This window comes from Gobio gobio, assembly GCF_949357685.1.
Source record: "Gobio gobio genome assembly, chromosome: 7".
Lineage (NCBI taxonomy): Eukaryota > Metazoa > Chordata > Actinopteri > Cypriniformes > Gobionidae > Gobio > Gobio gobio.
In genome coordinates, this window is record NC_137103.1 from 13420727 (window position 1) to 13435183 (window position 14457).

Sequence of the window (14457 nt, forward strand, 5' to 3'; positions counted from 1 at the left end):
TGGACGCTTTTGTGGAATTAATAGCTAATGAAGATTTAGCACACAAATAATTCCACAGAATTTAATAATAATAACTGTTCAGAAAGAATACATCTCATATGTATTAAAGAAAACATAAAAATTAAGTTTGTAATTATTCAAAAAATGTGTTCAAATTCAGTGTGTGATCACGTGCTCTGCTCATATGCAGGTGCTTGCGTGAAGTTTAGTTGCTATAGCGACGCGAGTTATGAATTCTGACTGAATATATAAACAACAACCGATCGCCCGATCGCTATCTTTTGGTTGAGAGACCAGGAGAATTCACACACTTTTGCTGAACATTTTCTGAGCGGATTTTGTGACCTTGAAGCTGATTTCTAGAAGGACATCGCTGGATATATCCTTTATAGAGTCTTTTTGTTCATATTATTAATTTTGGTTTCTTTTATTTTATTATTCTTTTCTTATGTTAGAAGGAGTTTGGAGTTTTATCTAATTGTCTTTTATTTATTGATTTTATTTTTGGAGGAGTCTTTTTAAGGAGACTTGTAGGCTATTTTATTGTATTGTATTTTGTGTTGTGTTTTGCATTGTTTTTTATTGCAGATTGGACTCGGAGGACGTCGATGGCTCACATGATGGGTGAAAGAGGAGGTGAGCGCTTTCGTTATTCAGTTGTTTATGGTGTGTTATGGTATGATGTTGTCCAATGATTGACTACATTAATGTGAAGAAAAGTGTGTGAGGTATTTTATTTGATCCCCCAATTTTCCCAGCTAAGTGATCACATGTATTTGATTCCTTGCATATGAAATAAAACTTTTTTAATTTGAGTAACTATAGTAACAACATTTGTAATTGACACTGACATTGTTTATTGATTAGGCTATTATCAAAACATTACTAACTGTGTGATGTCTGAAATTTGCCAGGTCAAGTTCCTGTCGCGCCAACAGAGACGTCAAATGGCCGAACTGCTCAGGGTGCCATGGAGGCTTCTCCTGTGAACAAGATCTCAACAGGTGAGACTGAAATAAGGCTGGGCGGTGTAAAGTGTGCATACAGAGATTTTGCTATTTCATGCGTAACTGCTTCAAGTTTTTATCATGTTAATGTCCGGTCACATTTACTGTTGCTCAGCAAAATTTTGCTGAAATTTTCTTTTAATTGGACATTCGTCTAACATTTTCAGAACATTCAGAGAACATTCAAAAGTAATGCTCCCATAATGCAAAATTATAAAATAGAATTTTTTGTTTTGAAACATTGAAAAAACTGGACGTTTTGAACATTCACAGGGCTCTACGCTAACATTATTCTTGAGGAGCACTACAGTGAAAAATCTAGGAGCACTTTCTGATCAATAACACGCATTCCAATTATAACTTTCCCATTACAGGACGATCTTTGTCCCTTACATTAATGTCCAGGGGCATTTTTGCCATTATAAGAGCAATGTTTTCTAATCTTGTTAAATGCATCATCTTGTCAATTTCTTCAAGTAAAATAGAAAAGTTGTTTTTAAAATGTTAATTTAAACAATAAATTCAGTTAGAGCAATAAGACATAATCAGACTGTTACCAATCTAATGAAATCAGCATCAAAAGATCCATCTTTGCACTGCAGGAGTGGCGCATCAGCTCTATCTGAAGTGCTGTTTAGACTGTTTAATGCATGTTATTATTATATGACTGTTTAATGCATGTTATTATCATATGACTGTTTAATGCATGTTATTATTATATGACTGTTTAATGCATGTTATTATTATATGACTGTTTAATGCATGTTATTATTATATGACTGTTTAATGCATGCATTTTATGCACTGTTACATGTTTGCAGATATGAGCTACATATGGGCTAATTATTAGGCTAGCCGTCACTCTGACAAAATGAGATTTAAAGTGTATTTCTCTCTTTTTTTATCCATCATGTTTGTTTAAAAAAAATGAATATTATATATAATAAGACAAATTTAAAAATATTATATTATATACACCCAAAAAGTGTGGACTGTGGAATAGCCTACTGTAGGTTGGAAGGAGATATATTTAAATAGGCTAAACCTATTCTGGCTTTAAATCGTTCCTGCATATATTTCTTGTAGCCTAAAATGTTTATTTTTTATTTTTTTATTCTTATGACCAAACAAACAAATACAAGCCCAAATTAGGGGTATGCGATATTGACAAAAAATATACAGGCTACATATATTTTTGGGTATTTTTTTCGACAAAGATAAAAAGATATCTTGCAAATTTTGGGGCTTTTTTTGGTTTTAGGCTGTGTAAAACCACCAGTAGGTGGCAGCACAATTCATTCAAATGATTCACTCACACCTTAAGAAAAATTAGCTTTTCATTATTCCCATATTATATGATTGCAGAAAATATGTTTTTAATAATGTCTATACTTGTTCAAAACAATCACTTTAGCAAAGTTTGTACTATTTTTGATACAAAAAATAATTCATTTTTGTTCAATAAATATGTTCATTTTAAAAATACAGAAACTATATGATTACTTATATTATTTTACCCAAAATACCTTACTTTTACACATTCTTCCATTATTGGAAAAACTTTTGCTTTCATTACCTTGAACAAAACTGAAAAACATTAACAAGACCTTTGTCTCAAAATGTATTCAATAATTTTATCGATTCTCATTTGCCACATAAACTACTACATTTAAAGGGATAGTTCACCCAAAAACGAAAATGTGATGTTTTTCTGCTTACCCCTAAGGCATCCAAGATGTAGGTGTCTTCGTTTCTTCAGTAGAACACAAATTAAGATTTTTAAGTCCAACCGTTGCTGTGTGTCACTCATATAATGCTTGTCAATGGAGACTAATTCTATTAGAGTAAAAAAAAACATCTTGGATGCCTTAGGGGTAAGCAGAAAAACATAACATTTTTGTTTTTGGGTGAACTATCCCTTTAAAAAAAATGTAAATATTTAATATAGCATTAAATATTACATCAAATTACCACCAAATCAACTTTTTGTTGCAGATCATTAGCGCCTCTGCATTTCTATTCATCATTAAAAATGCCTTGACTGAACAACCTGCAGTGCAGTCGGCCATTTTGTGAATATGCGTGAGGCGTACCCTAATTATCATAATGAGGTAGTACTGAATAGAGAGCTCTACAATTACATATTTACTAGTAAGAATAGAATTAGAGAGCTCTGTTATTGAATTGTTACTAGTAAGAATTCCAATTAAAGAGCTCTCTAATTCAGTTCTTACTAGTAACAATTCAATTACAGAGCTCTCTAAATCAATTACAGAGCTCTCTAATTCAGTTCTTACTAGTAACAATTCAATTACAGAGCTCTCTAAATCAATTACAGAGCTCTCTAAATCAATTACAGAGCTCTCTAAATCAATTACAGAGCTCTCTAAATCAATTACAGAGCTCTCTAATTCGATTCTTACTAGTAAAAATGCAATTACGACGAGTAACGCTGGGAACAATTTAAGCTAAAACGGCTTGCCATAGGTGTGAAGCCTATGTGCGAGTCACTCATTCATTCGAATCGAACCGCTTGGAGATGCTCAACAGTTCTGGTGTAGTTTTGATTTTCACGAAATAAACAGTTATTGTGGCTAAAACGTTGTTACTTAATATCAGCTTGTCTATTGGACTTTTGTACAAGATCAGTATCACATTTGCAATCATGCCAATACTCGGAGCAATAGCAGTCCATAACTTTTGGCACTCTGGCGCTTAAAGGTGAACTATGAAAGATTTTTGCAGTAAAATATTTGCAGCCAAGAACCACTAGGCCAGTGTTATATATTTTGTTCAGTTGAGTACTTAGAATATCCCAAATGTTTCCAACTACTTGTAAATCGTGAGAAATTGCTATTTTAACCAAGGAACCGGGACGTGTGAGCTATGCGTTTGAGGGAGTCGATTGCGTCATATCTGCGTTTCCCTCGGTTCCCGGTTTTATCATTTAGCAGAAACGCTGTACTCTCACTGCAATGTGAACAAGTGTCATAGCAGCCGCCGAGAGAACGTCATAACTTCCTTTTCAACACACTCAGATATATCTAATACGATTAACAGAGTTGCGTTACCTCATACTCATGACTGGAAAAGAGGAAGTGGCGCCGGCGACCGTGTCATAATAAAAGTCCCGCTCTTCAATCGCTCCAGCGGCCTTGCTCAGCTCAGTAATGTTAATAATCACATCCATGAAGATGATTTGTCCTATCCTGACTCTTTTCCACCGGCTGTGAGGTGAAGACCACATGTCCCAAGATTCTGCACTCAAACGTGGCGTCATCAAACTACGCCTTTGTTTTGAACAGGCGACCTCTAGTAGATGGAAAAGTTACATAGTGTAGCTTTAATCCAGAACTGCACGCGTCTTGCGGAAGAAAATTGCAGCCGGATCTACTTCTGTCTGTTTATGTCTGTGGCGAGTCACACAGGGACTGTGCTCCTCCGCAGCTCTGCGACCCGAACTGGAATAAAAGAGTCTGAATATAAACACTTATTATATGTGTACCATAGTGGTTCAGGGTAAGATAAAACACGGTTTGGAAAATGGATTCATGATGGACTCACTCATATATACATCTAGTCATTTTTAAACACAAGAAAAGTTATGGACTGCAGCTGATAAAGATTAAATCAAGAACTCATACAGGGGCTTTTTAAAATTATTATTTATTTATACATTTTTTATGGCATTTTTGCCCCAAGCCCCTGTTAATTTCCGACCTTGTTTATGACAATCCAAACGTGGTATTTCTAGTTTATTTGGACTTGGCTAAAAAGAAACATCAGCGCGAGGCGTCTGGTAAGTGGGCATGGCTGCGTTACACACGTTTCACCTAGTAAACAATCTGTGAAGTGTAGTCCGTCGCACAGGTTTTTTCACATGCTCTGCTGACAGAAGGCATGAAAAGCAGTCGATCGCAGAACGAAACGCAACAGTTGCTCAGTCAGTGTTGATGCACTTTGGCAGTTGTAGTTTTTATTCCGAATGTATTATAAATCTGTTCATGAGAATCGATCGGGTCACTCACACCGTTGCGCCTAAATATTTTTTCACAGTCACACGCAGTAATTTTCATGCGCAAATGTGCCCGAAATGGTCGCTATGTAGAGCCCTGATTCATGGAACATTTAGAAATAACGCTTTCTTAATTTAATGGTAACGTTAGCAAAAGTTCTCAATAAGCCAGGAACTCAGTGGTACTTGTGCTGTCTCACACACACCCGAAACATGCGCACAGAAAGCCGCTTCTCAGACAGCAGACAATCCCCAATAGAATTCTAACTCACGACTTATTGCTTTTGAATTGTCAAATACACAGAAGCAATGACTCAATCCATTAGACTGTAAGTGCCTTGCCAAGTGGACGCTTTTGTGGAATTAATAGCTAATGAAGATTTTGCACATTATAATTCCACAGAATATAATAATAATAACTGTTCAGAAAGAATAAATCTCATATGTATGAAAGAAAACGTCAAAATTAAGTTTGTAACTATTCAATAAATGTGTTCAGATTCGATGTGTGATCACGTGCTCTGCTCATATGCATGTGCGTGCGTGAATTTTAGTTGCTATAGCGACGCGAGTTATGAATTCTGACTGTATCTACACACGCGAACCGATCGCTATCTGTTGGTTGAGAGGCCAGGCGAATTCACACACTTTTGCTGAATATTTTCTGAGCGAATCTTGTGATCTTGAAGCTGATTTCTGAGAGGAGACTTTTATTCTGGAAGGACATCGGAGGATATATCCTTATATAGAGTTATATTTTTGTTCATATTATTTCTGAAGATACTTTTATTTTATTGTTCTTTTCTTATTTTAGAAAGAGTTTGAAGTTTTATTTTATTTTTTGTTTTATTTTATTTTCAGAGGAGTATTTCTAAGGAGTCTTGTAGGCTATTTTACTGTATTTATTTTGTATTGTTTTTATTGCAGTTTGGACTCGGAGGACGTCGATGGCTCACATGATGGGTGAAAGAGGAGGTGAACGCTTTCGTTATTCAGTTGTTTATGGTGTGTTATGGTATGATGTTGTCCAATGATTGACTACATTAATATGAAGAAAAGTGTGTGAGGTATTCCATTTGATCCCCCAATTTTCCCAGCTAAGTGATCACATGTATTTGATTCCTTGCCTATGAAATAAAACTTTTCCATTTGAGTAACTATAGTAACAATATTTGTAATTGACACTGACATTGTTTATTGATTATTATCAAAACATTACTAACTATGTGATGTCTGAAATTTTCCAGACTCAGGCCTGTCCAGATCCAGAAGAACTGCTTCCACAGATTCTTCACTGGGCATCATGTCACCATCATCCCTGTCCCTTAGCAGCAGAGGCTCATTCAACGTCCTTTGGAGGTGGAGTGGCCAGGCCCGGTCCGGCAGCTTCAATTGGTTCTGCCCTCCGCTGCCAGGTCAAGTTCCTGTCGCGCCAACAGACACGTCAAATGGCCGAACTGCTCAGGGTGCCATGGAGGCTTCTCCTGTGAACAAGATCTCAACAGGTGAGACTGAAATAAGGCTGGGCGGTGTAAAGTGTACATACAGAGATTTTGCTATTTCATGCATAACTGCTTCAAGTTTTTATCATGTTAATGTCCGGTCACATTTACTGTTGCTCAGCAAAATTTTGCTGAAATTTTCTTAGATTTAAAAAAATATATATTTTAATTGGACATTCGTCTAACATTTTCAGAACATTCAGAGAACATTCAAAAGTAAAGGCCTTTGCACACTGAGTCCGAAATGCGCATGCAAAATTTTCGCACGTCAAAAAATTAATTCGACCTCAGGTTATGTCAATCATGCTTGCACACTGCTTCTGAAACTTTCGTCCATAAAAAAAAAATTGGAACGGGTTCGATTTTCTGCGTCTTTCCCATCTACAGTGCCGATGCCCAACCTGAAACTGCTGGCAATTGTGGTGAATGAATCGCCAGTGCTCAGATACCTACAATTATATATACAAATATTATTGTACCAAAAATACTACAAATATTATTATATCACAGCTATAATTATAGCACACCAAGTCCATGTAAGCCGTGTGTGTGTGTGTGTGTGTGTGTGTGTGTGTGTGTGTGTGTGTGTGTGTGTGTGTGTGTGTGTGTGTGTGTGTGTGTGTGTGTGTGTGTGTGTGTGTGCGCACGTACAGATCCATACCTTAGACATACTGCCAGTCTCTGTTCAGGATCAATTGATTCACGGAAATTTGTGGTCTTCTTTTTAATATGTGGCTCCAGTATCGCTAGCAAAGCATCAAACTGAGCCACTGACATCCTAAAGTAAACTTTGACTCGGTCTGGATAATCCCGCATCTCCTTGATAAGGAGGTGGAACTCTGCTTCCTCTCTACGCGATCGCAGGAGTGGATGGACCCAATATTTCCTCTTTTTTTTCTCTTTTTAAGAAGGGAGAGGACAAAAAAATCATCCTCACTACTTGAAGACGCCATTTTGTATTGTTTTGCATTTTTTTCCGTAACAAATTCATTAATACGCATCGAACGCAGTGTGCAAGGTCTCTGTGCGTGACAAATTTTTCAGATCACGAATACGAAAAAACTTATGCGAAAATTTCCGGACTCAGTGTGCAAAGGCCTTAACGCTCCCATAATGCAAAATTATAAAATAGAATGTTCCTTTGACCAAGAAAAAAACGTTTTGAAACATTGAAAAAACTGGGCGTTTTGAACATTCATGGAACATTTAGAAATAACGCTTTCTTAATTTAATGGTAACGTTAGCAAAAGTTCTCAATAAGCCAGGAACTCAGTGGTACTTGTGCTGTCTCACACACACCCGAAACATGCGCACAGAAAGCCGCTTCTCAGACAGCAGACAATCCCCAATAGAATTCTAACTCACGACTTATTGCTTTTGAATTGTCAAATACACAGAAGCAATGACTCAATCCATTAGACTGTAAGTGCCTTGCCAAGTGGACGCTTTTGTGGAATTAATAGCTAATGAAGATTTTGCACATGAATAATTCCACAGAACCATTTTATTGTTCTTTTCTTATTTTAGAAGAAGTTTTAAGTTTTATTTTATTTTTTGTTTCATTTTATTTTCAGAGGAGTATTTCTAAGGAGTCTTGTAGGCTATTTTACTGTATTTATTTTGCATTGTTTTTTATTGCAGTTTGGACTCGGAGGACGTCGATGGCTCACATGATGGGTGAAAGAGGAGGTGAACGCTTTCGTTATTCAGTTGTTTATGATATGTTATGGTATGATGTTGTCCAATGATTGACTACATTAATGTGAAGAAAAGTGTGTGAGGTAATTTTAAATTTGATCCCCCAATTTTCCCAGCTAAGTGATCACATGTATTTGATTCCTTGCATATGAAATAAAACTTTTCAATTTGAGTAACTATAGTAACAATATTTGTAATTGACACTGACATTGTTTATTGATTATTATCAAAACATTACTAACTATGTGATGTCTGAAATTTTCCAGACTCAGGCCTGTCCAGATCCAGAAGAACTGCTTCCACAGATTCTTCACTGGGCATCATGTCACCATCATCCCTGTCCCTTAGCAGCAGAGGCTCATACAACGTCCTTTGGAGATGGAGTGGCCAGGCCCGGTCCGGCAGCTTCAATTGGTTCTGCCCTCCGCTGCCAGGTCAAGTTCCTGTCGCGCCAACAGAGACGTCAAATGGCCGAACTGCTCAGGGTGCCATGGAGGCTTCTCCTGTGAACAAGATCTCAACAGGTGAGACTGAAATAAGGCTGGGCGGTGTAAAGTGTGCATACAGAGATTTTGCTATTTCATGCATAACTGCTTCAAGTTTTTATCATGTTAATGTCCGGTCACATTTACTGTTGATCAGCAAAATTTAGCTGAAATTTTCTTAGGTTTAAAAAATATATATTTTAATTGGACATTCATCTAACATTTTCAGAACATTCAGAGAACATTCAAAAGTAATGCTCCCATAATGCAAAATTATAAAATAGAATGTTCCTTTGACCAAGAAAAAACCGTTTTGAAACATTGAAAAAACTGGGCGTTTTGAACATTCATGGAACATTTAGAAATAACGCTTTCTTAATTTAATGGTAACGTTAGCAAAAGTTCTCAATAAGCCAGGAACTCAGTGGTACTTGTGCTGTCTCACACACACCCGAAACATGCGCACAGAAAGCCGCTTCTCAGACAGCAGACAATCCCCAATAGAATTCTAACTCACGACTTATTGCTTTTGAATTGTCAAATACACAGAAGCAATGACTCAATCCATTAGACTGTAAGTGCCTTGCCAAGTGGACGCTTTTGTGGAATTAATAGCTAATGAAGATTTTGCACATGAATAATTCCACAGAACCATTTTATTGTTCTTTTCTTATTTTAGAAGAAGTTTGAAGTTTTATTTTATTTTTTGTTTCATTTTATTTTCAGAGGAGTATTTCTAAGGAGTCTTGAAGGCTATTTTACTGTATTTATTTTGTATTGTTTTTATTGCAGTTTGGACTCGGAGGACGTCGATGGTTCACATGATGGGTGAAAGAGGAGGTGAGCGCTTTCGTTATTCAGTTGTTTATGGTGTGTTATGGTATGATGTTGTCCAATGATTGACTACATTAATGTGAAGAAAAGTGTGCGAGGTATTCCATTTGATCCCCCAATTTTCCCAGCTAAGTGATCACATGTATTTGATTCCTTGCATATGAAATAAAACTTTTCAATTTGAGTAACTATAGTAACAATATTTGTAATTGATCACAATTGATCACTAATTGATTTTATTATCAAAACATTACTAACTGTGTGATGTCTGAAATATTCCAGCCTCAGGCCTGTCCAGATCCAGAAGAGCTGCTGTCTCTCAGACGGCTGGTCAGGAGATTTGGAGACCCTGTTCCGAAGAGCGTGATCAGGATCCGCTGCCAGACCTGACCCAGACCCAGAGCCAGGAGCTTCCTAGACATTCAGCTGCACTGTCTCTGTCTGAGATTTCTGTTTCTGTGTCCACGGGTCAGGGTGACGGGAAGAGGACGCAGCAGAGCGGCAGCCAACAGGGCTCAGATGATGGACACCCATCCACTTCATCTTCATCTAAACGCTCTTGCATGGGTCAGTAGTAGTCGGTTATGACATAAATAATACATTGCTATGCATTTAATAAAACTCTATATTTAAAGATATTATATTTAATATAATATAAATTAGGGGTGTAACGTTACACGTATTCGTATTGAACCGTTTCGGTACAGGGCTCTCGGTTCGGTGCACGTGTGTACCGAACGGTTATGAATGCAATCTTTAACAGTTAACAGTCGGCTTGTTTAAAGCGCGGAACACACTTCAATCCGAGTTCCCACACGAACATATTGAGTATTCAGTCCATTTTATCACGAAATTCAAACGATAAATGCCGTTTTAACGTTCTTTAATGTGACGTGACTGATAGACGCGTATCAGTTCAATAAATAAATATAATAAATATAAATGAATATCTTAAGGCATGTTGAGGATGCATTACAACTTACTGAAACGTATCATATGTTGTGTAATCGCTCCATCGGTGTTTCAACCGCGGAAAGACAATAAAACAGCTTGTAAACAATGTTGTGTAGAATCACATTTACTTCAGAAGTCATTCAGTGTCCACAGCTGTGAGTTCACTACAGAAATCAACTCTTTCACTGAATACATGCACTATATTATCCTATATATTAATTATATTAGCCTATATATATTCATTATATACTACTTAGCCTGTTAGTGATGTCTTGTTTATTTAATGTATGTTTAAATAAACCTGTCATGAAAATTACAGCCACTAAATGATTATATTTCAACAACAAATTGGAGAAAAAATAATAATATTTAGATTTAGAACCTTATGTGAAGCTTATGAGTGTTGATTATTATATCTAAAAATAAATAGCAATTTAATTTAGGCTAATAGTTTGGGCTCTGTTGTTAATCTTTAATAGCAATATGTAAGTAAGGGCTCCCTATATAGTTTACAGCATTATCTTTAAGAAACTTTTAGTTATAACTGAATTCATTTAAGGACAGACAAACATTTTTTTTCATTAAACCACTGTTGAATAAAAATTAATAAAAAGCAATTTTGTAATCGAATCCGTACCGAACCGTGTCTTCAAAACAGAGGTACGTACCGAACTGTCATTTTTTTGTACCGTTACACCCCTAATATAAATATATTTTAAGATATGGCCCATATTATCTTTTCCATTACCAGAACTGAGCCACACGTGCCAGAGTTGACAAAATGAAGCCAAAAAGATAAGATAAAACAAGAAAAATAACGATATCGTGACACTTCATATTGTGAAATAAGATTTTGGGACATTTATTCAGGCATTAAGCAGAAGTCAGGGGGATAGCTTGGAGATATTTCCATTACTTTGGATTTGTAACACTACAGATGAGAATTGAATAGTAAAATGTAAGTTATGTCATTATATCATTGCTTAATTTGATGTCATTCTTCATTCCAGAAAAACCTACAGAATGCAGGAAGAGGAATAGAATTCGTTCTTTCCTCCAGAGGCTCTGGAAGGCTGTGAAGAGTCCTTTCTGCTGCTGTTGTCTCAGTAGTGCTGTGGATGAAGAGTCTTTTACATCTCTCTATGACCTGGGAGGGATGATTGGATCCGGAGGATTTGGCAGGGTGTATAAGGGAACACGCAAATTTGATGGCAAAAAGGTAAGTCTTACTGAATTGTACAAACATTTTGCTCTTGCATGCATTAAAACATTTACAGATTTACAGATTTTCTTTTTTGTTGCAGGTTGCCATCAAGCAGATAAGCAAGATTGAGAACAATCGTTATCTTTATATTGTAAGTTGGCCAAAACCTGAATATGTACAGTATTTAGTTGTTTAAGTGCAGATTACTGTAGTTAATACACCCGTAGGAAGCATTAGGTGTAAATGTGATTGACAAATAAGCCTAGAGGCACCAAATGACTCTTTTGAACGTATCTAAAAAGATACATTTAAAAATGATATGTTTTCTTCAGATTTTTACCCAGCTAACCTTCTGACTACTATTTTTCTCTAGCCTGGGTATCCCAAACCTCTCGTAACAGAAGTGGCGCTGATGCTAATGATGAGGCGGGAACCCAGAAGCCCGCTCATCATACAACTATACGAGTGGTTTGAACATCCTCTAACATTCAACCTTGTTATGGAGTTCCCAGAGCCTTGCATGACCTTGCTGGACTATATCGTTCGTAAACCCGTACTGGATGAACCAACAGGACGTTTCATCATGCGACAGGCTCTTCTGGCATTGCAAATCTGCATCGAGCATGGTGTTTTTCATAATGACCCTCATGCGCAGAATTTCCTGATAAAGGAAAACACGTTGGAGCTTAAGCTGATAGACTTTGGCTGTGGTCAGCTGTTTAGTAGGGATGGCTACGAGAGCAACACATATGTTGGTGAGCATTTTGAGCCTGAATGTAGTGACTTATTAATGATCTGATGCTTTTAAAAAAAGCTCAACCTTGTGCAATATGTCTTGCTTACAGGAGTAATGTATTACTGCCCACCTGAAGTCTCAACAGAACCTCGATTCCACGCCATCCCAGCAAATGTCTGGGCTCTAGGAGTGCTGTTGTACACTATGGTGCACTCTGGATGCCCTCCCTTTCTCAATCGGACAGAGATCAGACGAGCCAACCTTACATTTACCAACTACAGCTTATCCAAAGGTGAGTGAATAATATTGATAACACTTATAAACACACACACATAAAGCAAAGGCTCTGAACAGAAACCGTTAAAGATTAAGTATGTTTATATAAAGCTCAACGTATAGCAAGAGTTTGGGTCGTAGCTACTGTAGCAGGCGGAGCCATGGGAAAAGAAATTCGGCTTTAGTTACAGAAGTGAATGCCAAAATGTGCTGCATTTATACCGTAAACAGGTCATGAACATGTCAAAGCGAACAGAGCATTGTGATACAAAGCATGCTTCAATACCATACAGCCGTTCAGAAAGATACATTTTCATAAAGACAAATGCAACACAGCTAAAAGTATTCCTAATATGTTGAACCTGAAACATGCCCTTCACAAGAGCTGTGTTTGTGATGTTTGAGTTGGGGAAGACGCGATGCACAAAAGGGGCCTTTGCAAGTTTTTTTGAAAATATGTTTTATTTTGTAATTCCGCCTTGTGCCACTAGTGTCGCAGAAACGACATACTTCACTTTCAAAGTCAAGGAACATTTTACAGTATAATAATCATGTTTTAGATGCTGTTTTCATAGATGCATGACTAACTCCTTATTACAATTTGTACAGAATGCAGAGATCTGATTAGCCAGTGCCTAGCCAGGGATCCAACTAAACGGCCGACGTTAGAGCAGATGTCACAACATAGATGGATGAGATGACCTACTGTAGATTGGAGAAGTTCAGGAGATCAGTGATTTCAGGTGTGAGGAAGTGTAACAGACAGAGTAGGATTATTATCATTTGTCTTATTTCAAATGAGATGTTCAAATTTGTGTTTATTGTAATGTTCTTGTTATAGTCGAGTCACCGTCATTTATATAGTACTTTATACAATACAGATTGTTTCAAACGGCTTCACTATAATAAACAGGAAAATAAACACAATATCAGCTCTAAAAATCATTCATGAGTTGACTTGTTCATATCATCTTTGTATTGAATAGGAAATAACATGCTTGCTGTCCTTGGTGGAGGGCTTGACCTCGAGACTTGAGCCGAAGCCTGATGTCCAACCCCAACCTGACAGGGAACTCAGAGCCTGTCCACGTCTGAGCAAGAACATGAGAGACTGCAAGACTGGGAAGAAGTCATCAAGCCATCACAGCCACATTTGCTTTGTTTTTAAACGTCAAGACAAGACAAGTCATCTGTATTCATATAGCGCCTTATATATGACCCATCTTTTCTCACAGCAGCTGGAATAATTCAACTTGTCATTTTGATGGTGAATTGTAATCCAGAAAGGTCCAAATGACAATCAGTGACAACTGGAGATTCACCCGTAGTCAAAAGCAAAAGATTAGTCTGTACAGAAATTAGGGCTGTGCAATATATTGAAATATCGCAAATGTACATATCGCAATATGTATATCGCAACGGCACACAATATCTGAATGACTTTAATAGGCTACTTCAACATTGTGAAAAGTGTACGTTTTAGGTTGACGCATATAGCAGAGAATAGACTGAGCACACGACTGTTACTTAAGAGTTATTAAACGCAATAATTTGCAGAAAAAAACAACTCCTTGCAGTCTCGCGCTGTCTGACACGCACACCGAAACGTGCGCACAAGCCGCCTCTCTGAAAGCGCGTGATCCCTTCAGTTCTGTTTCGTGCCTTGTTACACACTCAAACTGTCAAATACACACACAGTTATGTCAAAATGGCTGTCTTGAAGAGTATTCACAGTTGGTCATGCGA

The 14457-nt window shown here is 37.1% G+C and overlaps 2 protein-coding genes across 2 annotated transcripts; both read left to right on the plus strand.

Annotated features, from left to right (window-relative positions):
- Nucleotides 1-460: 460 nt before the first annotated feature.
- On the plus strand, nucleotides 461-9447 carry LOC307128699 (uncharacterized protein; the record flags this gene model as incomplete). Its single annotated transcript, XM_079820642.1, has 7 exons — nucleotides 461-636; nucleotides 915-1004; nucleotides 5950-5997; nucleotides 6270-6527; nucleotides 8166-8213; nucleotides 8489-8746; nucleotides 9434-9447. Exons 1-7 carry the CDS (start codon nucleotides 609-611, stop codon nucleotides 9445-9447), a joined length of 744 nt encoding a protein of 247 aa, XP_079676768.1. The 5' UTR covers nucleotides 461-608.
- Nucleotides 9448-12089: 2642 nt separating this feature from the next.
- On the plus strand, nucleotides 12090-13944 carry LOC307129427 (serine/threonine-protein kinase pim-3-like). The gene is made up of 3 exons (XM_079821825.1): nucleotides 12090-12454; nucleotides 12545-12727; nucleotides 13698-13944. Exons 1-3 carry the CDS (start codon nucleotides 12112-12114, stop codon nucleotides 13745-13747), a joined length of 576 nt encoding a protein of 191 aa, XP_079677951.1. The 5' UTR covers nucleotides 12090-12111; the 3' UTR covers nucleotides 13748-13944.
- The last annotated feature ends 513 nt before the right edge of the window (nucleotides 13945-14457 follow it).